This window comes from Populus alba, chromosome 17, assembly GCF_005239225.2.
Source record: "Populus alba chromosome 17, ASM523922v2, whole genome shotgun sequence".
In the NCBI taxonomy this organism is placed as follows: domain Eukaryota; kingdom Viridiplantae; phylum Streptophyta; class Magnoliopsida; order Malpighiales; family Salicaceae; genus Populus; species Populus alba.
In genome coordinates, this window is record NC_133300.1 from 20702494 (window position 1) to 20726658 (window position 24165).

Sequence of the window (24165 nt, forward strand, 5' to 3'; positions counted from 1 at the left end):
GAAACATTTTGAGATCAACTCGCGCACATAACACAAGCCAGCATGTTCCCAAGCTGTCATTTGGACTTTTGATTGAATGAGTCCATGTGACATCTAAAATTATATGAGGGAGGTTGTTTTTTTAAAAAATATTTTATTTGGAAATATATTAAAATAATTCTTTTATTTAAAAAAAAAATAATTTTAACATCAACTCATTAAATAAAATAAAAAAATAAATATTAAACAAAAATAATAAATTTTAATAAAATATTTTTTGAAACTCAATTCAAAACAACATCCTAGAAGCAGTAATCTTTTGAAAAAATGTAACAACAAAGAAAGCATCTTTTCAAGACCTTGCATATATTCTCACAAATTTTCTAGATTTTCACTCATAAATGAGTGAAGTTTGAAGAAATTTCAAGCAACCAATCCCATCTTCTGGCAACCGCTTTTGCTTAGTACCAAGAAATAAATATCTAAGGCTGATGATTATAATAAAAATTATAATTAACAAATAATGTAAATTGTTAGGGACTGAAAGTTTATAATTTTAAAAGTTAGAGGATTAAAGTGTACGTTTAGCTCCAAATTTAGAAAACGTCTCTCTTTTTGCCATGTTTTTCATCTTAGTCTCCTATATGTTAATCATGTCCTTTCTTAATAAATTTTCTTTAATTGACCATTAATTTTGGCCATTAAGGGTAGTAATAAAAAAATAAAAAAGAGAAACCAAAAAGAAAAGAAAAGATCATTGTGGCAATCCACAATAATTTGTTCCTTAATGAAAAATAGCGTGAGAAACAATATTTTCTCCATGCCTTTTAGAGTATTTCTTACTATGCCAATGATCCTTGAGTTTCTTTAGTAAGTTAAATGTCACTACTCGATTTCCAGGCCCATGATCGGCAATGTAAACATAGCACCTCAAGATGCTCCGCTTATGCTAAGCCTCAAAACTAATACATTTGATATCATAAAAATCATAAAATAGTGCAGTATAACAAAATATCCAAAACTAAGGAATTCAATAAATAAATAAATAAAAATCCAACTCTTTCATAAATAATTCAAAACGAATTCAAAACATAATTTAAAATCATTATGTGAATTATCTATGGATAACAAATAAAGAATAAACTATTGGCCTTAAGGAACAACGGGACATTCCGACTCAAAGAAACAAGAAGAACACAACCAAAAGATCTTGCTATTAAAACTGAACAAAATAACTCAAAAAAAATGAATTGAGGGGTAATTAAGTCCAAACACTATGTGAGAGGTAGCAACTATAATCATGTTAATATATACTTTATGATAAGTCAATACGATTACATAAATAAAGAACAAAACAAAACATGTATATAAAAGGTATCATATCAAATGGTGTACAAAAGAAGTATGTATCATATTACTGACATCATATATATAATTGTGGGAGGTTAATCCGCACAGTACTGACAATCTACTCGCCAGCTAGGAAACAAAATATCATGTGTACATAGGCTAACTACACTCCGTTAACATAGAATAACTAATTATTCTTTATTAGTCAGGAGTTTCTGACAGCGGTCTAAATGGGGTAGCAAGAATCATGAGCTCAAATGAAGAAATAACATGAATATAGGATTTATGATTTATCATCAAGATTCATAATATAAGCATGGTCACATCTGAACAAATATAAAGGATATATGGACCATGCTCAAATCAAATAAGCATACAATGAACATTTCAGAAGAAAACATAATAATAATAACCATAACTAATCAAACTTATATAGTCAACAATTGCAATAATACTCATCATTTCATACCAATACACACACACACACAAATTATCTCACTTACTCGGAAAAAAAAAAAAACCAAAAAACAAAAGAAAGCAAATGGAAATAAAGCAAATCGACTCACTGAAGATCAACTAGAGTTGTATCAACTAAACCTATGTAAAGAAATAAAATATAAATTCAAAAACTACAAGAAACTGAATCCTATATACAAAACAAATTGAACAAGACCCAAAAGACTCTATTTCTCGTTAAATGATTGACCGATAGGAACCAACCAGTCGACCAAAACAAGTCAGTTGACAAATAATAAGGGAAACGATCGACAACACCAAAAAAAGATAGTCGGTCGACCTACCAAACACAACCCAACTGATCAACTGCACCTCCTCAACAGGTTGACCGACAGAACAAAATAGATTTTTCCTGCTACTGTATCCCCAATTGGTTGACCACCCACGCCTCAAACGGTCAACCACAATGTATGTTCAACAACTGGTCAACCTGTTCACTTTAACTAATCAACCGCTTGATCAGGAAATGCAGAATTCTGACTTGCAGTTTCAATATGATTATGCCAAGACGCAACAATATGCCCAACAACATCAAAACATTATTTAACAATTCTAGACTGCCCAAAACTTTTGCATGAAGTTTATTAATATGTTATCTTGCCTTGATTTAAGATCTCAGCTCAACTGGAGTTTAGTAAGGACTAGCTATTTAAGCAAAAAAATTGGATAGTGTACGTGAAAATAAAATGAAATACATAAGAGCATAAATGAGGGACAAAATTATAATTAATGGCAAATTTGCCTTTAAAACAGCAAAGAGACCAAATATTACAAAAAAAAGAAAGTGAGGCAATTGAGAAAATTCAGCTAGAGAGAGAGAAGTGCAGAATTTGGAAGAGCCAGCCTAAACAAGGCAGTATGCTCTGGTGGTCATATATCTGGCATTAACCGTTGGATCATGCTTATTTTCGGATATGATTTTCTTCTCAAATGCATCTACTAACTGACTAAAGGAATTTGAAAGATTACTGTTTGTCAGAACTCGCCATCGAAATTATCCTGGAAAACAAAAGGAAACACACCATGTAAGGTAGTTTTGGTCAATGGTCATATCTCCCGCATCAACCGCCCAAAAACATATTTCTAACATCCTAAACCCAATATTCATGCTCAATTCCATTGTCATCATAAAAAATTATTAAATTCCTCAATTCAACATACAAGCCCTAACATGTCTTTTACTGTTCATAATATGAAATTAAAGACAAAGTTTACAATGATCTTACCTTGCTATCAACACTCAAAAGCCACAAAACAAAATAAAACCTACCAAAAGTGTCGCACATGTGCGGCGGCGCGGCGATCGTCCACCCTCAAGGAAAAATCGGAATTAATTTTATTCCTGGCAAATGTGTGGAGAGACAAGGAATTCTTGTCTCTACATGTGAAAATATGGACTGGGAGTCGCCACCTAGTATTCTGGTTACTAGGAACCCTTACTGGTCTTTAGAGATCAGGTACGGAGACTGGTTGCGTAAAGGGAAGGTATTAGCACCCCAACTACGCCCTACCTAAGGTAGGCTGCATTGTTTTAATGTCTGATAAAATATAAGATCGTGTTGTGGTTTATTATTGTTCGGAATACGCATTACATGTAATGTCATACCCCGGGTTCTAAGAGACAAACAAAATAAAATTTTTGTTGTTTTTGAAATTTTGGCCAATATTCTCTTGACTTTAATAAACTGGTTATTAAAGCCAAAATGCATGCTAAATATTGTTTTTTTTTTTTACATATGAAAAATACGATATGATTTTTTAGATTTGAGACACTTGGCCGTATGCACAAAAACATTTTTTTTTTAATTTTTTTTTGTATTTTTGGAAGTTTTTTTTTATAAAAAAAACGGGTATTTTAATACTGGATTTGTATAACAATACTGTCCGATATTAATCAAAATGACATAAAAACTACGCGGAAAAATTATAAAATGCTGAAACAAATATTTTTGTTTATTTTATGCATGTGTGAACAGTACCGTAAATAGTGTCGTGTGAACAGTACCGTTGGACGAAAACCGGGTATTTGAATACCGGAGTTATGTTATTGTGATATAAAAAACAGAGTGATATTAAATAAACATTGATAAAAGAAATGTGCTGGAAAATAAATATATAACAAAAATAAAAATAAAATAAACAAAAAAATAGTAATAAAAATAAAAATTATATGGGCCAGACTCGGCCCAAATGCATGGGCTGGGCTGAACGGCCCCAGCCCAAGCCCAACTGGGCTGGTTACTGTGCATCAGCACAGTAACCAGCCCACGCTGCATTTTGCAGCAGAACGTGAATTATTCACGTTCTGCATGCAAGTGCAAGGCGGGGCAGCAGGAGAAGAAAATGATCGGGGAGCAGGAGGGTACCCGGGGTGGCGTCGAGGCGGTGCTGCTGGCGGCGTAGGCACGGTTGGCGATGGTGGCGGAGGCCGGCGGTGGTTCTCTCTCTATCTCTCTCTCTCTCCTCTGTTGTTTTTGCTCTTTTCTGCTTCTTCTTCTTTTTGGTTTTTTCTATTCCTCTCTCTCTAGTCTCTTCTCCTCTCTCGTTTCTGTCCTCTCTCCTCTTCTCCCCTCTCACTCTTCTCCTCTCCTTTCTTTTTTTTTTTTTTTTTTTTCGGTGCCCCTCCCCTGTTTTTATAGGCAAAAACAGGGGGGGGGATGGTGGTGGGGCGGCCACTGTTGGCCGCCCCTCCACTAGCCGTTCAACGGATAAAAAGGAGGCAAGTGGGCGTCGAATGGTGGGCGTCTTATTGCGTAGAAATGGGGAAAGAAGTTAGGCGAAAAGGGAGAAGAAAATCTTCTTCTTCCCCTGCCTCGCGCGTCCAGGGGAAAGAAGAAGACCTACAGTGCCGTCAAAACGGCGCCGTTTTGGGCTTCTTTTTTTTTTTTTTTTTTTTTTTGCAACAGTGAATGAAACGGCGCCGTTTTGGTCAAAACGCGCCGTTTCATTTAAAAGGAAAAGGCGCCAAAAGCATCAGATTCAAATTTCGGCCCTCCATTTGCGCGCGTTTTGCATTTTGGTCCCTGGTCTCGGATTTCTTCAATTAAGTCCCTAATTGGCCATTAAACTTCAATATTTATGCAATTAAGCCCCTGATTTGACCAATTTAACTTCCAAAAATTATAATTTGACCCCAGCAAATTAATTTCTTCTAATTAAAAGCCCAAATTAACTCCAAAATCAATTTTTTTTTGCAATTAAAATCTTCATAAATGCAATTAAACCTTTAATAAAATTTAATTGAGTCCATAAACTTCTGATTTTGCATTTTTCTTCCACAAATTGAATTTTCTTTATCATCGGGGCTCTCATCAGGCAATGATATACTGTCAAAAAATAATTTTTATATTTTTGAAAATCCTCAAACAATTTTTTATATTTTTAGCATGTTTATGGCGCTCTGGCATTTTTCACTGTTATATTTTTTTTTGTAATATATTTTTTTGAATTTTTTTGTATTTTATTATTTTATATGTGGGGACCCAAAAATGGGTTACAACAAAAAGTAATGATTGATTATCCAGAGTAGAGGAAACTTGAGAGATGTTAGTGTGTTCTTATGTTTTGTTTTTCTGAACAATTATTTCTTGTTTGTTTTTCTTTTCCGAATAGGAAAACCCCTATTTATACTTGGGTTTAGAGACTGTGGCTGAACTTATATCGTCGTTGCATGCTGGAAATGATAATTCTACTTTGATGCTGTGTGAATTGATAAAACTTAATTCCTGCAACTCTCCTTGATATTTCGATCCATTGAATTGGCAAGACTAGTAACATTGTGTGAAAAACTTTATAATTCCCATGATTATGCGGAATAAGGCCATGCTAAAATTATATTGAAATGTTTTTCTTTTGATTTTAACTACAAATCATACTTTCACTAAATTCTGGAAAATTCACGTAGTTCTGCTCAATCGCCCATCACTTGCCTAGATTAGCTTTCATCTTCATCCATCTGTAGAATGCACACCCTGCTGCAATAGAAGTGCTTTCTGAGTCAAAGATGGACAAGACGACAAAAGGCATATGTGAAATACCTACAGATCATCAAATTCAAGCTGGTCCATTCGTTTGGTCTCTTCTTTTATTCTGTCCCACTTAAGATTATCATTAATCAGGTGTTATTAAGGCTAAACATAGACTTCATAACAGAGCTCACAACACCACCCCTGCCTCCACTGCAAGCTGCATGAGATAGAAAAGGAGGGGGGAGGAACTGGGTATTCCTCGAAATTCTTAAAATATATTTTTTTGAAATATTTTTTAACTGAAATATTTTCTTCTCCTTGAAATATATTTTTTTAGATATTCAAGAGGGGTTAAAAATCGTGTTATAATAACATAAATAAAGAAGATTTGGAAAGTGGATGTGAAGAGGTGAATTTATCAAGGAAAGAGTAGGGGGTGGTTGTGGTGGTCTAGAGAGTGAAGGCGGCGACGTCAATGGTTGCTGATGGTAGTAAGCGAAGAAAAGATTGAGGGAATGAATGAATCATGTGTTAGGTATTGCCATTAGTGGGACTACCCCACCACCATTGAAGTGGCCACCACCACTAAGCAAGTGGCAGCAGCCTTTGTTGAAGAAGATGGCAGCCACCCACTCCCATGTGCAGCTGCTGGAAAGAAGAAGAGAAGCTACCATCCTGCCTATAAATAGGCACCATACAAAGAGAGCTATGAGAGGGTGAGAATGTGAGAATTGTAGAGAGTGGAAGAGAAAGAGAAGAGAAAGGGCTGCTGCCAATGGCAGCAGCCCTGTAGCTGCAAGAGCAGCAGAGATGTGAGTTGAGTGGATGATCCTCCTCCATGTATTTATTGTATTCTTTCTCTATCTCTAATAAATGGACTCTCTCCCGTGGATGTAGGCGGTTTTGCCGAACCACGTAAAATATTGTGTCTCAGTGTGCTTATCCCTCCGTTGAGCAATTATCAGTTCATCACCGGTCACCGGATTCCGCGCCCAACAATTGGTATCAGAGCATATGGTTTAAGTGGTGTTTGATTTTTGCTCAAAAATGAAAGTTGTCAAAATTGTGTTTTGACCATACCACTGTGTAGAGGAGGACGAGACGAAGCCACTGGTGAAAACCGCGTCGAAATCGGACGTCAGAATCTCCTTCACGCGCCGTCACGCTCCGGCGAGGTGACTGGCCACGCGTCACACGCGTCTTCTTCGCCCGGATGGGCTGACCCGACCCGAATACCAGACGACCCGACCCACGTGGCTGACCCGGATAAAGATGACGTCATCATGATGTAATTTGTGACGTCAGCATGCACAGTAAGCATGGCCCAAGATGACATCAGCATGATGTATTGGTGACGTCAGCAAACACAGTCAGCATGCCATGCCAGCAGACACGTCAGCACAGTGGGACCCACATGCCATGTCATCAGCCGCGAGCCAAGCCAGTTGAGCCGAGCCGAGCTAAAGGAGAGCCGAGCCGCGAGCCGAGGGAAAGGATTCTGTGCAGCAGAGTCTACGTGCAACCGGATCTGATAGTCAATCTGAGCCGTTGATCAGGCCAGAATTGTTTTGATCAAATCTTAGCCGTCTGATGTGCGATTTGGACGATTCAAGACATGTTTCCAGCTAAGTTGATCATTCCGGATGCAATGGTACGGTCCGATCGTTGAGATTCGAGACCAAAAATGGCAGTGGTGAATTATTGAAGAGAGATTGCCCGATCAGGAGGCATCTGAGGGTCATCATGGTGGTCGATGGAGAAGAAGAAGAAGAAGGTGCACATGTTTACCCAATTACATGTGCTGAACTGTTAAATGGGAAAATTTTAATGCCTTGATGGAAGGCAAAATTGGGACACTCAAGACACCCGGTTATGTGGACAATTAGAGGTGGAGAGTGAAAACTGACGAAGACCAATCTTGACGAATCTAAGCACTGGTAGTCTCGCCAGATGTTGAGAAATCAGGTATAAAACCAGTATATTCCAGATCACTTGTAAAGGAAAGCCGCAACAAAGCTAGCAAATGGTTGTATATACGGAGAGACAGTACGATGGATAGATATGGCCTAAGAAGTTCTGTCTAGGAGATTGGGTTTTAAGCGGGACCAGTGTGACCCCTCCAATCTTTCCTGGGAACTTGCTTAGTGGAAGGATTATCCATACGATACTATTTTCGTATATGTAACAGTTTGTAATGAAACTGATGAAGACTAGCAGGATAACGGCACAAGGGGAACAGTTGGGTTCCGTATGATCAAGGATCTGATGGAGTGGTGATTTCTCCAAAGAAGTTAGATTCGGTGACTGTGATTTCTCGAGGGGAGAATTGATGAAGACCCTGATAATGGAAGAGAAATACAGCAAGGGGATAAAGATTGGCACCCTATTTTGACTTGGACAGGTGTTGTGACAGGATGAGCTGCTGTCAAACATGAGCAAGGAATAGGGAGAAATCTGGAGAACAGATATTGCACGAGGGCACACGGAGATTGTGCATGAGTACCCGAAGGATCCAACGAGGTACTGCAATGAGACAACAGGTGCAAGGAGAAGAAGAGTTCCCAGATGAAGCTCAGAGCAGAGACTGTGTACAACATGAAGTCTCTTATGCTCTTAATGAAGACAACAAGCGAGGATCTTTCCAATGCATGCAAGGATGGAAAGATGAGCTGTTGCAGAGGCACCTAATTGAGGGGGTGCAAAGGCCTATGATAAAAGGCGAAGACACCAAAGAGAGTAGTGTAGGTGGAGCTGTCAAGCAGAAAGGCGTAGAAGCTCCAAACATAGAAATCTAGGTGGAGGATTGCGAGGAGTATACCGCAACTTTCTCTTTCTATGTAGTCAGTGGCAGTAATCTCTCCCAAGTCCACATGGTGGTAGAGAATCTTGGAGCCACTGGAGTCATCCCCAATGAAGGAGGATGAGACCGCCCCATGACAGCGGGCGGAGACACCTTAAAGAGAAGGTGTGAGGGCTATGAAATGAGCCCAAGATCAGATCGCCCAAGACAACGGGCGTAGACACCTCGGATGGAAGGTGTGGGGGCCATGATATGAGCCCAGATTTCAAACCGCTGCATGACGACGAGCGGAGACACCTAAGGAGAAGGTGTGTGAGCCACGATATGAGCCCAGTTCAGAACGCCCCAGAGCCAATGTGATGGCTGGACATAAGTGGACAGATGGATAGCCAATGAAGTGGCTATGATGAGTATGAAGACAAATGCAGGATTGACTTTCATGGATATTGCCCCCATGCTAAAGATCAATGAGCTAGAAGACATTTGCCTTGGACAATAAGTGTGTGACTTGTGGAGCATTAAGACGCGGCTGCTATGAAGGAGCAGAGGGCATGCGCAGGTTCCGGGAACGAGTTGACTCTTGTCAAGGTGGTGAGCTCGGTGATGGCATTGTAATACTCAGAGTATGGAGATAGATATGGATCAACCTTTAATGGGCTGCCCCCATGGTTAAAGGTGGAGAGCTACCTGGACTCTTACGACTAAGAGCGAGAGACTCATGGAGAAGTAAGGCGTGGTTCCTAGGGTGGAACAGAGGGCAGGCGCAACTCCTGGATGAGTAGACTCTTGGAAGAGTGGTGAGCTTGTGATCATATTGAGATACTCAAATAATGACTGTCGCACTTGGAATATCCGTTTGAGGGGGTGTTGTAAGCCTTGGTGTAAGGCTTGATGAATCATTCCGGACCGAGCATGGATGATACGCTCGAAGGGGAATGTTGTGTCCCAGAGACAAGCGTTAACACTCTTCAGATGTGAAGTGGCAGACCATCTGGTTGTAGTGATCCTTTTGTGTGAGAAAAGGTGTGCTTTGGTGACTCTGGTGATTGAAAGGTTTGGCGAGTACCTGTAAACTTGGCCACAGACGCTCTCGGAATGGTAAGCTTGGAAGAGCTGCAAGATGCAAGCTTGTGCTGAAGAAGCAAGAGGAAAATTGCCCACATAAATGGCAAAGGGGGTGATTGTTAGGTATTGCCATTAGTGGGACTACCCCACCACCATTGTAGAGAGTGGAAGAGAAAGAGAAGAGAAAGGGCTGCTGCCAATGGCAGCAGCCCTGTAGCTGCAAGAGCAGCAGAGATGTGAGTTGAGTGGATGATCCTCCTCCATGTATTTATTGTATTCTTTCTCTATCTCTAATAAATGGACTCTCTCCCGTGGATGTAGGCGGTTTTGTCGAACCACGTAAAATATTGTGTCTCAGTGTGCTTATCCCTCTGTTGAGCAATTATCAGTTCATCACCGGTCACCGGATTCCGCGCCCAACATCATGGTCATAAAAACAGATAAAGGAAAGAATGAGAGGAAGAATCCCGGCATTCAGTCACATGCAGCTATAATATTGGAAGGTAAGCAAAGATTCAACACCATAAATACACAAGATTTTGAGCGCTAAAAACAAGAAGGTTGAGGGGATGAAGAGAAGTGCTGTTTCAGCGAAGGTGAGGATGACAGAGAATGTCCATTTCTTGGAATCAATGATAGTTGAGACAAGGCAAATATGTGTAGGGGAATAGCTTTATATCTTGGCCTAGAAGCAAGGAAAATGACATGAACGAAACAAAAAGGAGCACTCCTTGTCCTAAAGCAGGATAACGATGATTAGATAAATTTAAGCTGCTTGTTGCTGGTGGCACTTAGTTTAGAAAAGGAAAATGGGACAAATGAAAATTTTCAAAACAGAGCTCACAACACCACCCCTGCCTCCTCTGCAAGCTGCAACCTGGTTTCGTTTAATATTTTAGCTATAAAATGCAGTGTGACAAAAACCAGGTCTGAGTAAATATATTACAAATGGAAGAGCACCATATACAGCTCCAAATTCTATCTGAAAATCTCTACCACTATCATATATTTGGGCCAAACACGCCAAGGTATCAATTCTACATGTAGTTCGTTTTTGTATTTTAAAAATGTTATTAACAAATTTTGAATTTGTTTTTTATTATTTAAATTATTTTTATATTTTTAGATCATTTTAATGTGTTTTAATGTGCTGGTTAATAATAAATTTTTAAAAATAAAAAATATTATTTTAATATATTTCTTATAAAAAATATTTTATCTAACATCCTTTTATTATCTGTATATCCATTTGATTCACCATTCTCAGCCTAGATATGCTATTGCCAAGTAAAACTCAATCTTACAATAAGAGAACATTTAGGACTCTTTTTGGAAATCAATTTCTTCTTATGCATGTTTTCTATTCTTTTTTCTATTTTTTAAAATATTTTTTTATTGACATAATGGCACCGATTTAATTAATTAAATTCACTCAAAATCAAAACTTTAAATTATTCACTAAATCACAAATTAACACATAAATTAATAACAACAATAATAAAACTAACTTCATTTACTTCGAATAATTTCTGATAGTAAGAATCAGAGTTTACTGGTAGGTCATGAAGAGAGTTTGAAATCCGTGATGGTTGAAGTAATCTGTCAGCGAAAATGAAAATGATTAAAACAGGGTTAAATAATTAGCTTAGAGAAAGAGAGAGGGGAGGTTTTTACGGACGGTGGAGATTGCACAAAAAGAGCGAAGGAAGGTGTACTGGAGAGATGAATTTGTCAGGGAAGGAGTCAGGGTGGTTTTGGTTGTATAGATAGTGAAGTTGGCGCTACTAGTGGTTGCTGTTAGTGTTAAAAGTTTGGTTTTTCTGGTTAAAGGAAGCTAGAAGTTTTGTCTGAGGGTCATTTTATTTTGCAAGAAGATGGCGGTGGTTGTGGTTGTATCGATGAGACACTTGTTTTGACGGCGAGGTACACGGTGGGAATGTTTGTTTGAAAAAAAAAAATTAAAAAACAGTTTTTCAAAAATTGGTTAGGATCAAGGGTTGGTTTTAGAGTGTGACCTAAAATATATTAAAATATTTTTAACAGTTACACATTAAAAAAAATTTAAAAATAAAAAATAATTAATTTAAACAAAGAAATTTCAAAATTTAATAAAAAAACAGTATAAAAAATTTATAAACTTTTAATATGTTATTGGATGTCTCTTCATTAAGATCTTTGAAAACTCATGAATGTGACATTGCAGTATTATTAGAAACAAGTAGCATAATTACTTTAAATAATTCAGAACAACCAAACGTTTATCAATTTATTAATGACAAATTATAACATATAGCTAGCCAAGGAAATTACACAAAGCAGAGACACTCCAAGCCTTCAGCTGATCTTTGCAAGAGACTAACTGTCGTAGAAGATCTTGGCCGACAGGACCCTCGGAGTAGTAAACATGAAGATATTAGACAAACATAGAATTTAATAATGATGTATTAAGTTCAAAGAAATTTAAATTGCTGAACGAATTAGTTAACTTTGCATTTTATCATGACACCCATGACATGCCTTGTCTTGTTCTTTTGCTCCTCCAAAACACAAGAGGTTTTGTCAAATAAACATTGCACTTTCTTTTTGGGGAAAAGAATTTGAAAGAACAAAATAAAAGGAATTGAAGAATGGATAAAAATATGAAACTAAATATGTTAGATTCAAATACTCATCACCCGTAACAAACTAGATGTTTCTTCATCACTGTCATCATTGTCAACCTTCGGCATCTTTTGCTTAAACTTTGACAATCACTTATCCCAAGATTTTGAAGTTTTTTTAAATTGCCGATGCAATGTGGCATTTCTCCATTGTTTGGACAGCCTTCGATAATAAATGTTTGTAAGGATTCTGCAGATCCTTGAAGAAGCTATTCGGGTAAAGCAAGAGTTGGTGGGAAGTTGCAAAATGTTACAATACGAAGGGGAAGGGAAAGAGGTTGAATTTTCTCTTCTTTCTCTTCTTCTATTGTCATCAAATCAAGCTTTCCACCGTCAATAATACAAAATTCTTCCAGAGTAGTTAGGCATTTTATGCTCCGTGGCAGAGAAATCACCATTTTCAGCCTAGATATGCTTTTGCCAGGTAAAACTCAATCTTACAATAAGAGAACATTTAGGACTCTTTTTGGAAATCAATTTCTTCTGATGCATTTTTTCTATTCTTTTTTCTATTCTTTTTATAAAAAAACTAACTTCATTTACTTCAAATAATTTCTAATAGTAAGAATCAGAGTTTACTGGTAGGTCATGAAGAGTGAGTTTGCAATCTGCGACGGTTCATATATTTTGTTTGAGGGTCATTTTATTTTGCAAGAAGATGGAGGTGGCTGTGGCTGTGGTTGTGTCGATGAGTCACTTGTTTTTGACAGGGAGGTACGCGGTGGTAATGTTTGTTTGAAAAAAAAAATGAAAAAACAGTTTTTTTTAAAAATTCGTTAGGATCAAGGGGTGGTTTTGGAGTGTGTTAGGTATTTTTACTTAAAATATATTAAAATATTTTTTTATTTTTTAAAAATTATTTTTATCAGTTATATATTAAAAAAATTTAAAAATAAAAAAATAATTAATTTAAGCAAATAAATTTCAAAATTTAATGAAAAACAAAGTGTAAAAATTTATAAACTTTTAATATGTTATTGGATGTCTCTTCGTTAAGATCTTTGAAACTCATGAATGAGACATTGCAGTAAGTTTGAGATTCTTGATGACTGTTGTATTATTAGAAATAAGTAGCCAAATTTGGATTGACCCTCTCATGCCTAAACTTTTGTCAGGTTTTATACGATAAAAGTTAACTATCTTGCTCACCTAAGATGGTACATTAAATGCCTAAAATTGGACAGAAGGGCCAGATTATAAGGTATATTTGGAATTGTGATAGTAGTTGTGATTTAAAGTGTTTTTTGCTTAAAATATATCAAAATAATTTTTTTTATTTTTTTAAAATTATTTTTTAGATCAACACATCAAAACGATCTGAAAATATAAAAAAATTATTTTTTTAGTAAATGTTTTTTAAAAAAACATTTAAAGGAACGCGGTTTGGATCGCGTTCCCAAATGGACCATAAATATAGATCTAGGAGAAGGGTTATATTAAAACAAATAATCTACAGAGGGACGCATTAGATAAAACATAAAAGTTCAAGGATGTGAAACTAAATTAACCCCACAAGGCTAAAACTACCTGCTCCTCTATCCCACTAAGATGATCTTCCTCTTCCTCAACCCCCAAAGCAACCGTCCTCTCTTATTCTCATTTTGCTCAGAGACAAAAACACTTGAATGTGGATTAGTTTTTGTACTTGTGCATATTCCAAATGTTTGCATTATTTTTTTAGTTTAACGTGGGTGTCCGGGCCAGCTTGCGTTCACCTCGACTAATTTCACGGGCCCTGAAGTTAACAACCATGTAAGCCTCCAGTGGCCATCATATGAGCAACCTAGAGCTCGAACCTGAGACCACAGAGGGAGCAAACCTCTTGGTTTCAAGCTCTTACCACTGGGCCACCACCTAGATGGTTATGTTTGCATTATTACTCAGTCTAGTAAAGGATAAATTGAGATGGCCAGTGGAAACTTTCAGATTACTTCCAAATCATTCAGATTGAGCTCTTAATTTTTATCCCTTTGCTAATGGACAAGTTCTGAAGCTTTAGTTTTAGCGATGGAAGAAGTTCTGAAGCTGATGCTGTTCAGTTATCAGAATCATTTACATTACTCTGGCTTCCAAAACTCTTATGTATGTAATGTTACTAGCTAGTTCATGTTACCATAGATTTTCACTGTCCTGTACAGTTATTGCAGCATATGGTATTTAACACTCTTCTGCAATTACAGTCTAATGAGACAACTAGAGTGCCAATCACATTTGTAATTATTATTTTGTTCTTCAGCATTTATGTAGTTTCCATTACATAATCATCTCTCCATGTGTATGTGCTTGTGTTAGTAAGATGTGCATCATCTCAAAAGACTGAGAGTTTTATATACTAACTGTGATTAGAAATCGTGGAAGATCAAATGGAATTACTGGAAGTGAAGCCATCAGATTAGAGCTAGGTTGCTGATTCTCGATGACTAAAGAGTGCAGATAGCATTTATAGTGCAGCTTTCAGGCTATACACCTATCAGGATGTTGCAATATGCAGGTAGCATCAGCAAACTTTTGGAAGTTACTTTGATTTTCCATTTTTCTAACTGGAATAGAAAAGCTACTGAGCATGATAGCTAGTCACGCAGACCTCTAATGGAAGTTTCTTTGATGTTTCAGCTTTTTAGTTTGTTTAGAAGGAGGAATTTATATGTTAAGCATAGTTATTTAAATGATCAAACACAATATTTTAAATAAGATAAAGAGGCAAACCAATAATTCAGAACAACCAAATGTTTATCAATTTATTCATGACAAGTCATCACACACAGCTAGCCAAGGAAATTACACAAAGCAGACAGTCTGAGCCTTAAGTTGATCTTTGTAAGTGACAAACTGTTGTAGAAGATCTCAACCGACAGGACCCTTATAGTAGTAAACCTGAAGAAATTAGACAAAAATAGAATTTAATAATGATTTATTAAGTTCAAAGAAATTTAAATTGTTGAATGAATTAGTTAACTTTGCATTTTATCATGACACCCACGACATGCCTTATCTTGTTCTTTTGCTCTGGTTAAATCTGATGGAGTTCCACTTGAACCTGCCCCTCCAAACCACAAGAGGTTGTGTCAGATAAACATTGAAAAGAATTTAAAAGGAAAAACAGGAATTGAAGAATGGATAAAAATGTGAAACTAAATATGATATATTTAAATACTTATAACCCGTACCTAATCAGATGTTTCTTCACCACTATGAGATGTTTCTTCACCACTGTCATCATCGGCAACCTTGATTTTAGGGATATGCTTGATCTTGGGCCAATCTTCTCCTGTTCCCCTTATGCACCTTTTGCTCAACCTTGGACAATCAATGATCTCAAGATTTTGAAGTTTCTTTAAATTGCTGATGCACTCCGGCATTTCTCCAATGTTTGGACAGTCTCTGATGATAAATGTTTGTAAGGATTCTGCAGATCCTTGAAAAAGCTGTTCTGGTAAAGCAATAGTTGCTGGTACTGCCACAAATAGTACAATACGAAGGGAAGGGGAAAGAGGTTGAATTTTTCCCTCTTTTTTTTCTTCTATTGTCATCACATCAAGCTTTTCACAGCTAGCAATAAATAATTCTTCCAGATTAGTGAGGCATTTTATGCTTCTCGGCAGAGAAATCAAGCTATCACATCCACCAATAACCAATTTTCGAAGACTTTTAAGACCTTGCATATCTTCACAAAGATTTTCTAGATTTTCACAATGAAAAATGAATAAAGTTTGAAGAAATTTCAAGCACCCAATCCCACCTTCTGGCAACCGCTTCTGCTGAGTACTAAGAAATAAAAATCTAAGGCTGATCATGAACTAGAGCTTGCAAGTTTTGCAATTTGAAAATAGATTTTGGGAGTCTTTTTATTTTTGCGTTGTCTCCAAAATGAAGATATCTCAAATGTTTCAAGGCGCCAATCCTCTCCGGAAAAGCGTCAAATTCAGAATCATCCTTTAATTCCAAAGACCGCAAATGCTTAAATTCTAACAAACATTTCTCAAAGTCTGTTTTGTATATAGACCCCACTGTACTATCTGCCAAGACTATTGACCGCACATGGTGGAACTCATTTGAAAACTTTGGAAGAGTTTGATGAAAAAATGAATTAGAGTAAAAAACTGACAAATGACAGGTCGTTTCGGAAATTTGGTGGTTTTGAGAGCTCATGATTGAAAACTCTTTTTGAGCCAATGATGATGCAAGACCATGCATTATGTCATGCATTTTAACTAAAGAGAAACAAACCTTATCATCATATTTTTGGAAGAAACATCTTGAGATCAACTCGCGCACATAACGCAAGCCAACATCTTCCAAGTTCTCATTTGGATTTGATGATTGAAGAATGAGCCCATGTGCCATCCAAAATTGCACCAATACGAGATCTAGGAACGGGTAATCTTTTGGAAAAACCGACCAATAAAGAAAGCATCTTTTCAAGTGCGTGGGCTGGTGATTGAAGGTGGTTTTAGTTCTGGTCATTCAATGTATGGGCTGGTGATTGATGCTAACTAGGAAAAATGATATATATATATATATATATATATATATATAATATATATATATATATATATATATATATATATTTGTTGTGTTTGGTAGCTGTTTTGGATTTTGATTATTTGGAAAAGGACAAAGGGGTAGAAACTTTGATGTTCTTTCAAGGGCCATACGATTAAAATGACATATCAATGCATGGTAAGTTTCCATAATTAATATCCCTTGTTGATTCTAAATGGAGAGTCATTGGAAGCAAGAATGATGATGTTGATCTTAAAATTCTTTCATGGATAAGTGTGTTTGATATTGTTCAGTATTGCAGTAGTTTTTTACGGTTACAAATAAAAAAAAAATACAATGCATGCTAATTAAAACTACTTAAGATGAATTTTTACATGTAAAATAAATTTTAAAAAATAACATAATTTTTATTTGTATTTTTTACATAAATACTTTTATTAACCTTATTGATTTTAAACTCATTTAACAATATAACATTGTCAAACTTTTCATGCAATTATTTAGAAGCTTGTTTCAAAACTAATAACTTAATAAGTTTAAAGTTTTTTTTTTTAATAACAAACCTATTAAGTTGTTTCATAAATACCTCTCCTCAAAATCACCATTTAAAAAAATAATTTTTTCATATTTCTAACTTGTTAATAATTGTAATAACTATTTATGTACATATAAAAGTTATTATTAACATAGATAAGTATGTAGCAAAATAATTTATATTATTTTTTGTTAGTTTGAAAACCTTTGACAATAAATCTTGCTTTGTATTTTTGGATGGTTCTATAAACTTTTAGTTTTCTCTTGAAGATCTATTTAGAGCCGACTAGTGAATAAATTTTGGAGGGTGAGTATAGATCTTTCATCTATAGTTTGATGAGACCACCTCAGCTATTTTTCTTTGATTTTTTATGTGAATGAATTTCTTATATCTTTTATAAGGGAAAATGTCTTCAAAAAGTATACATTCATTGATTTTATTATTATATTAGGATGAATATGTTCAATACTTTTATATATATATAAAAGAAATCCATATACAATATCAATGAATACACAATCCACTCCAGAGTTAGAAACAATAACTCACAACCTATTGAACCAACTCTAATGTGTAATGTTGAAGTTATGGTTGAGCAACCTCAGTGTATTTCAGGTTACAAAGAACCTGCATTGATTAGTGAGTAGCCTCTTACTAGAATCGACATTGCTCATTTAATTAGAGATCCAAGCAATCGTTCTCAAATTTGAGAATACCCAGTTAATCAACAAGATGAAATTCAAAGGGCATATATTAATTTGGGGCCATATCAACCTTTAAAAGAAATTGCTGAAAAATTCACAATTGATATGATAATCGATGATTTATATTCTATGAAAGAACGACGGGCACAATTAAAATAAATATGTAAGAATCATTCTTTATTTTTTACTTTATTTCAAAGTTTATCAAACATAAATAATGCTTCGCTTTAGCTAATGTTTCTTATATACTTTGTATGTTTATATTTGATAGGTATAAAGACCAACAACATTAAAGTGATGGATACATCATGAAGATAAAATTAACTTCATTGTTTTGACTCAATTTAGTATTGCTCGAAACATTTTACCTTATATAAAGGTCATTATATGTTTTGTAATAACTTATTTGAATAAAACTAAATTATAAAAGTTTTTTTTTTACAACTCATGTATAATAAATTAAAACAAATATTATATTTTGTTATATTATTTTTGGTCACCCCTAACAAATAATTTTAGCTCCGCCCCTGGCTGTTAGTGTTAAAAGTTTGGTTTTTCTAGTTAAAGGAAGCTAGAAGTTTTTGTTCCAGGGTCATTTTATTTTGCAAGAAGATGGTGGTGGCTGTGGTTATGTCGATTAGTTGTTTTGACGGTGAGGTACACGGTGGTAATATTTGTTTTAAAAAATGAAAAAAAAGTTTTTCAAAAATTGGTTGGGATCAAGAGGTGGTTTTGGAGTGTGTTAGGTATTTTTATTTTAAAATATATTAAAATATATATTTTTTTATTTTTAATTTTTTTTTTATCATTTATATATTAAAAAAATTTAAAAATAAAAAAAATAATTAATTTAAGCAAAGAAATTTTGAAATTTAATGAAAAACAGAGTGTAAAAAATTTATAAACTTTTTAATATGTTATTGGATGTCTCTTCGTTAAGATCTTTGAAACTTATGAATGAGACATTGCAGTATTATTAGAAACAAGTAGCATAATTATTTAAATAATTCAGAACAACCAAATGTTTATCAATTTATTAATGACAAATTATCACATATAGCTAGCCAAGGAAATTACACGAAGCAGACGCTCTAAGCCTTAAGAGGATCTTCGTAAGTGACAAACTGTTGTAGAAGACCTTAGCCGACAGGACCCTCACAGTAGTAAACCTGAAGAAATTAGACAAACATAGAATTTAATAATGATGTATTAAGTTCAACAACGAGGGAGCAAATGAACCGATTGGCAACCATTATGAACAAATGAAAAGCCAAGTACATCACCCGCAGGAACTACGAGCAAAGCACACAAAGAACGAATATTAATCGTTATTTGAACAAACTAGATTGTCAGCAACAACACCGAAAAAATTGAAGTCCCCGAATTATAACCGTCAGCAGAAACCCCAACGAAAGCTGAAGAAAATTAGACAAACATAGAATTTAATAATGATGTATTAAGTTCAAAGAAATTCAAATTGCTGAATGAATTAGTCAACTTTGCATTTTATCATGACATACCTTGTCTTCTTCTCTTGCTGATGGAGTTCCACTTGAATCTGCCTTTCCAAAAACACAAGAGGTTTTGTCAGTTTTTTTTTTTTTTCAAAACTAATATTGTTTTCAGGGAAAATAATTTAAACGAAAAAAGGAATTGAAGAATGGATAAAAATGTAAAACTAAATATGATAGATTTAAATATGGTTTGCTGTTGCTACCTGCATGAGATGTTTCTCCACCATTGTCATCACCGTCATTCTTGATTTTAGGGATATGTTTGATCTTGGGCCAATCTTCTCCTTTTCCCCTTTGACATTTTTTGCTCAACCTTGGACAATCACTGATCTCAAGATTTTGAAGTTTTTTTAAATTGCCGATGCACTCTGGCATTTCTTCAATCTTTGGACACTTTTTGATGATAAATGTTTGTAAGGATTTTGCAGATCCTTGAAGAAATTGTTCTGGTAAAGCAATAGTTGATGGTAACTCTTCAAACATTACAATACGAAGGGAAAGGGAAAGAGGTTGAATTTTTTCCTCTTTCTTTTCTTCTATCGTCATCAAATCAAGCTCTTCACAGTCCCTAATAAATAATTCTTCCAGAGTAGTTAGGCATTTTATGCTTCTTGGCAGAGAAATCAAGCTATTACATCCACCAATAACCAATTTTCGAAGACTTTTAAGACCTTGCATATCTTCGCACAAATCTTCTAGATTTTCACACTCAACAATGAATAAAGTTTGAAGACACTCCAAACACCCAATCCCTCCTTCTGGCAACCGCTTTTGCTGAGTAGTTAGATATAAAAATCTAAGGCTGATCATGTACCTCACATCTTTGGGCAGCTCTTCTAATCCTTCACCTGTAAGCAGAGCTTGCAAGTTTTGTAATTTGAAAATAGATTTTGGGAGTCTTTCTATTTTTACGCTGTTCACAAAATAGAGATATCTCAAATGTTTCAAGGCGCCAATCCTCTCCGGAAAAGCCTCAAATTCAAAATCATCCATTAATTCCAAAGACCGCAAATGCTCAAATTCTGACAAACATTTCTCAAAGTCTGTTTTGCATGTAGGCCCCACTATACGATCTGCAAAGACTATTGACCGCACTTGATGGAAGTTGTTTGGGAGAGTTTTATGAAAAAATGAATCAGAGTCAAGAACTGTCAAATGACGGGTCGTTTTGGAAATTTGGTGGTGTTGAGAGCTTATGATTGAAAACTCATTTTGAGCCAATGATGATGCAAGATCATGCATTAAATCATGCATCTTAAAGGCAGCTACATAATTGAAATCCACATAATCTTGGAAGAAACATCTTGAGATCAACTCGCGCACATAACGCAAGCCAACATCTTCCAAGTTCTCATTTGGATTTGATGATTGAAGAATGAGCCCATGTGCCATCCAAAATTGCACCAATACGAGATCTATGAAGTCATAATCTTTTGGAAAAACGGAACAATAAAGAAAGCATCTTTTCAAGTGAGTCGGCAGTCTTTGATAGCTTATTTTCAAGGCAGGTAAAATACCATCTCCCTCTTCTTCCCACTTCTCACTGTCTCTCACCGATTTCCACTCTTTTTCATCAGTCTTACCATACAGTTGAGTCCCCAAGTTAATCACTGCCAGAGGAACTTGCTTGCATTTCGCCACTATTTCTTTCCCAATTGCAACCAAATTTGGATGCAACTCCATTTGCCCTTCCTTGAATGCACACTTGTAAAACAACGACAGACAGTCCTCGTGACCAAGAAGACTTGGGTTGGACGCAGCAACAGTACCCATAATGTCAGCAACACGTTGAATACGGGTAGTTACTATAATCTTACTTCCATCAGCACCTTTTGATAACAAAGGCTTCAACAACAACCACTTATCAGCATCTTCGTTCCATACATCATCCAAAAGAAGCAAGTATTTCTTACCCTTCAAAATTTCTTCAAGTTTTTTTTTAAGTTCACCCTCATCCAAATCCGCACATCTTTCCCCAGTTGCAGATTGAATAATTTTTCGTACCACTTGTTTCAAGGAAAAATCATCTGAAACACATGCCTCCATCTTCAGATCAAAATGACTTCTTACATTTTCAGCATCACACACCGATTTGGCAAGAGATGTCTTCCCCAAGCCTCCATTCCTACTATCGGAAAAGGACACAAGGGGATGTGCATCACCAACCTTAAAAGGTGCTACTAAAAGGTTGATGATGCGTTCTTTGTCTTTGCCTCTTCCGATAAGACCGAAAAAGGTCTCAAAGGATCGGTTCATCTCTGTTTCCTCATGCAAGACATGGCTACAATCAATAGGCTGCTTGCTGAGGTTGAACTCAGACTTAAGAGATGAGATCTCAGCTAGTCTTTCTAAGATGCTCTTTATCTTATGACCCATTCTTAAACGGAATGCAATCTTATTAGAGCTTGAAACGAAGCGCCGTACCTTTCTGCTGGTGCTCCCTGTTGTTTTCACCACCTGCCTTCGTAAAGTTTCGCACTCGATTTCGTCCAGCACGTCCTCGGCATCATACAAGACTTCTGTGAGATCGTTGAGCCAGATCCGAATCTTGGCAGTCTTTGATTGTTTCTGCTCAGCATTGGACAGCACTGCGGCGATGGCTGACAATCTCTTTTCAAGACGAGCAATGTCAGCTTCAAGTCCCCATGCCAAACAAAATTCTTGACCAGCAAAAGAGCCTAACTTCCCTAAAAGGGATTTTGCAATGGTGGATGCAAAAGCTTCTGCCATTTTCTTTTTGAGTGGAGAGAGGAGAATTAGTTGATAGGAAAAATGATTGAGATGGGAGTGAAGTTATGTTTTCAGAATGGCAAACCTCTTGATTTCTAGCTACGAGCATGCATGTAAAGGCAACACAAACGCCTGTAATTTTTGTTCCTGACATTCCCTTGTTCTTTCATTTATCTCTTACTTTGGAAACAATCTTCCTAATTAGAATATATCCCTTACTTGGAACTTCCTAAGCAGTAAGCACAATAGCATAAACAACCTTTGTAGAAAAGCAAGTGATCTCTCTCTCGGAATCTGAGATGATCATGACGTTTTGAAGATGATATGGTGATGATGTATTGTTAATTAATTTCAGTTATGTATGTATGTATGATCAAATTACAACCTAATCAATCAAAAAGAATTTTGAACTACACTTAATTTTAAATTAAATAAGATTATAAAGAATTTAAACAACATACATTTGTGATTTAACATTGAAATGGAAGGATAAACACGAGCAAAATAATTTTGAATTAAAAAAAAAAAAAGGAATGTCACGAAAACAAAAAATTCTCATCCTTGAAATTCCTTAGCCCTTCCTCCTCGAGTTAACCTCTCTTAAATTCCCTCGTCCTAAAAAACCATCAAAAACATTCCTTCAAGTTCAATATTCTTTCAATGACAAAAACAGTTATGAAAGATGGTTCCTTAATATCACTAAAAATAATAAAGGAATGGGTTAAATAAAAGTAGGTCATAACATATACAATAGTTTATTTTATAAAATATAACTATATATATATACTATAAATATTTTAAATATGATAGTATAAACATATATCCTTGTTAAATATTTTTGAGTGAAATATATTAATATTTTTTTCAATTTTTAAAACCTTGTCAGATATTTTTTTTTAAGTAAATTTTATTAATATGTTTAGATGTATAATGAAAAATAAGTTGAAAAATATTTTTTGGTATTTTGACCACATCAAATAAAACAAATTAAAAGCTAAATATATTTTGAGTTATTATTTTTTTTAAATAGTAAAATTTTTATTTTTTATCAAATATTTTTTGGTGTTTAGAGAACTACATTGAAAATAAATTTCCTTTCTATGATATCCTAATTTTATAATACAATTTTATATGATTTAAATGTATGATTATGAGTAATATAACATGTTTTGTATTCAAATATGTTTTTTTATTTAATATTATTTAAATTGAAATATTATATGTACTGATATATTAAATTAATATACCTTTATATTATATATTAACATATTCTAATATATTATTTCCTATATAAATATAATACTGATTTATTTATTTTAATAATATTATATTTTAAAGTATTATATATATATATATATATATATATATCACTTTAGTTCTTAGCTCTTTATGAAAAGTGATTTTCAATTTTTTATACTAAATATAAAACATTTTTCTCCATCTAAAACCTATGCTTGTTTTTTTAATTAGAAAATAAATTTTGTTAACTATATAATTTTTCATAATATAATCAAACATAAAAAAAATCATAAAAAAAACTTTTTTAATTAAAACACCAAACAAATAAGCCTAAGTTATATTAAAGATACATTTCCTAGTGTTTATTTAATGCATTTTTTGTGTGGTATCTCACATATATTTATTGCATTTAAATAAATTTAATAAAAAAGTTGAAACTAAAGAAATTAAGTCATTTTTAAGTGATATTAAGAATATTTTTTTAATCTCAATTGAAGCATACTCTATGTCTGAGATACTCTTTAACATTAAATAAAAAAATATTAATTATTTTATGTTATTATTTATTTTCATTTAACTCATTCCTTTATTATTTAATTTTT

At 34.8% G+C, this 24165-nt stretch overlaps 1 protein-coding gene across 1 annotated transcript; it reads right to left on the minus strand.

Moving 5' to 3' along the window:
* Positions 1–15189: 15189 nt before the first annotated feature.
* On the minus strand, positions 15190–22340 carry LOC118037146 (putative disease resistance protein RGA4). Its single transcript, XM_035043050.2, has 2 exons — positions 22019–22340; positions 15190–15375 (listed from the first exon to the last, which is right to left on the minus strand). Exons 1-2 carry the CDS (start codon positions 22322–22324, stop codon positions 15349–15351), a joined length of 333 nt encoding a protein of 110 aa, XP_034898941.1. The 5' UTR covers positions 22325–22340; the 3' UTR covers positions 15190–15348.
* Between the last annotated feature and the right edge of the window lie 1825 nt (positions 22341–24165).

Bases quoted from the DNA above. Each gene is read 5' to 3' on its own strand.
- LOC118037146 (XM_035043050.2), bottom strand. From the start codon at position 22,324: ATGGCAGAAGCTTTTGCATCCACCATTGCAAAATCCCTTTTAGGGAAG. The intron at 15,376-22,018 runs GTACGGCGCTTC...TTGGAGGGGCAG, and splicing joins CAGGGAGCACCAGCAGAAAG to GTTCAAGTGGAACTCCATCA.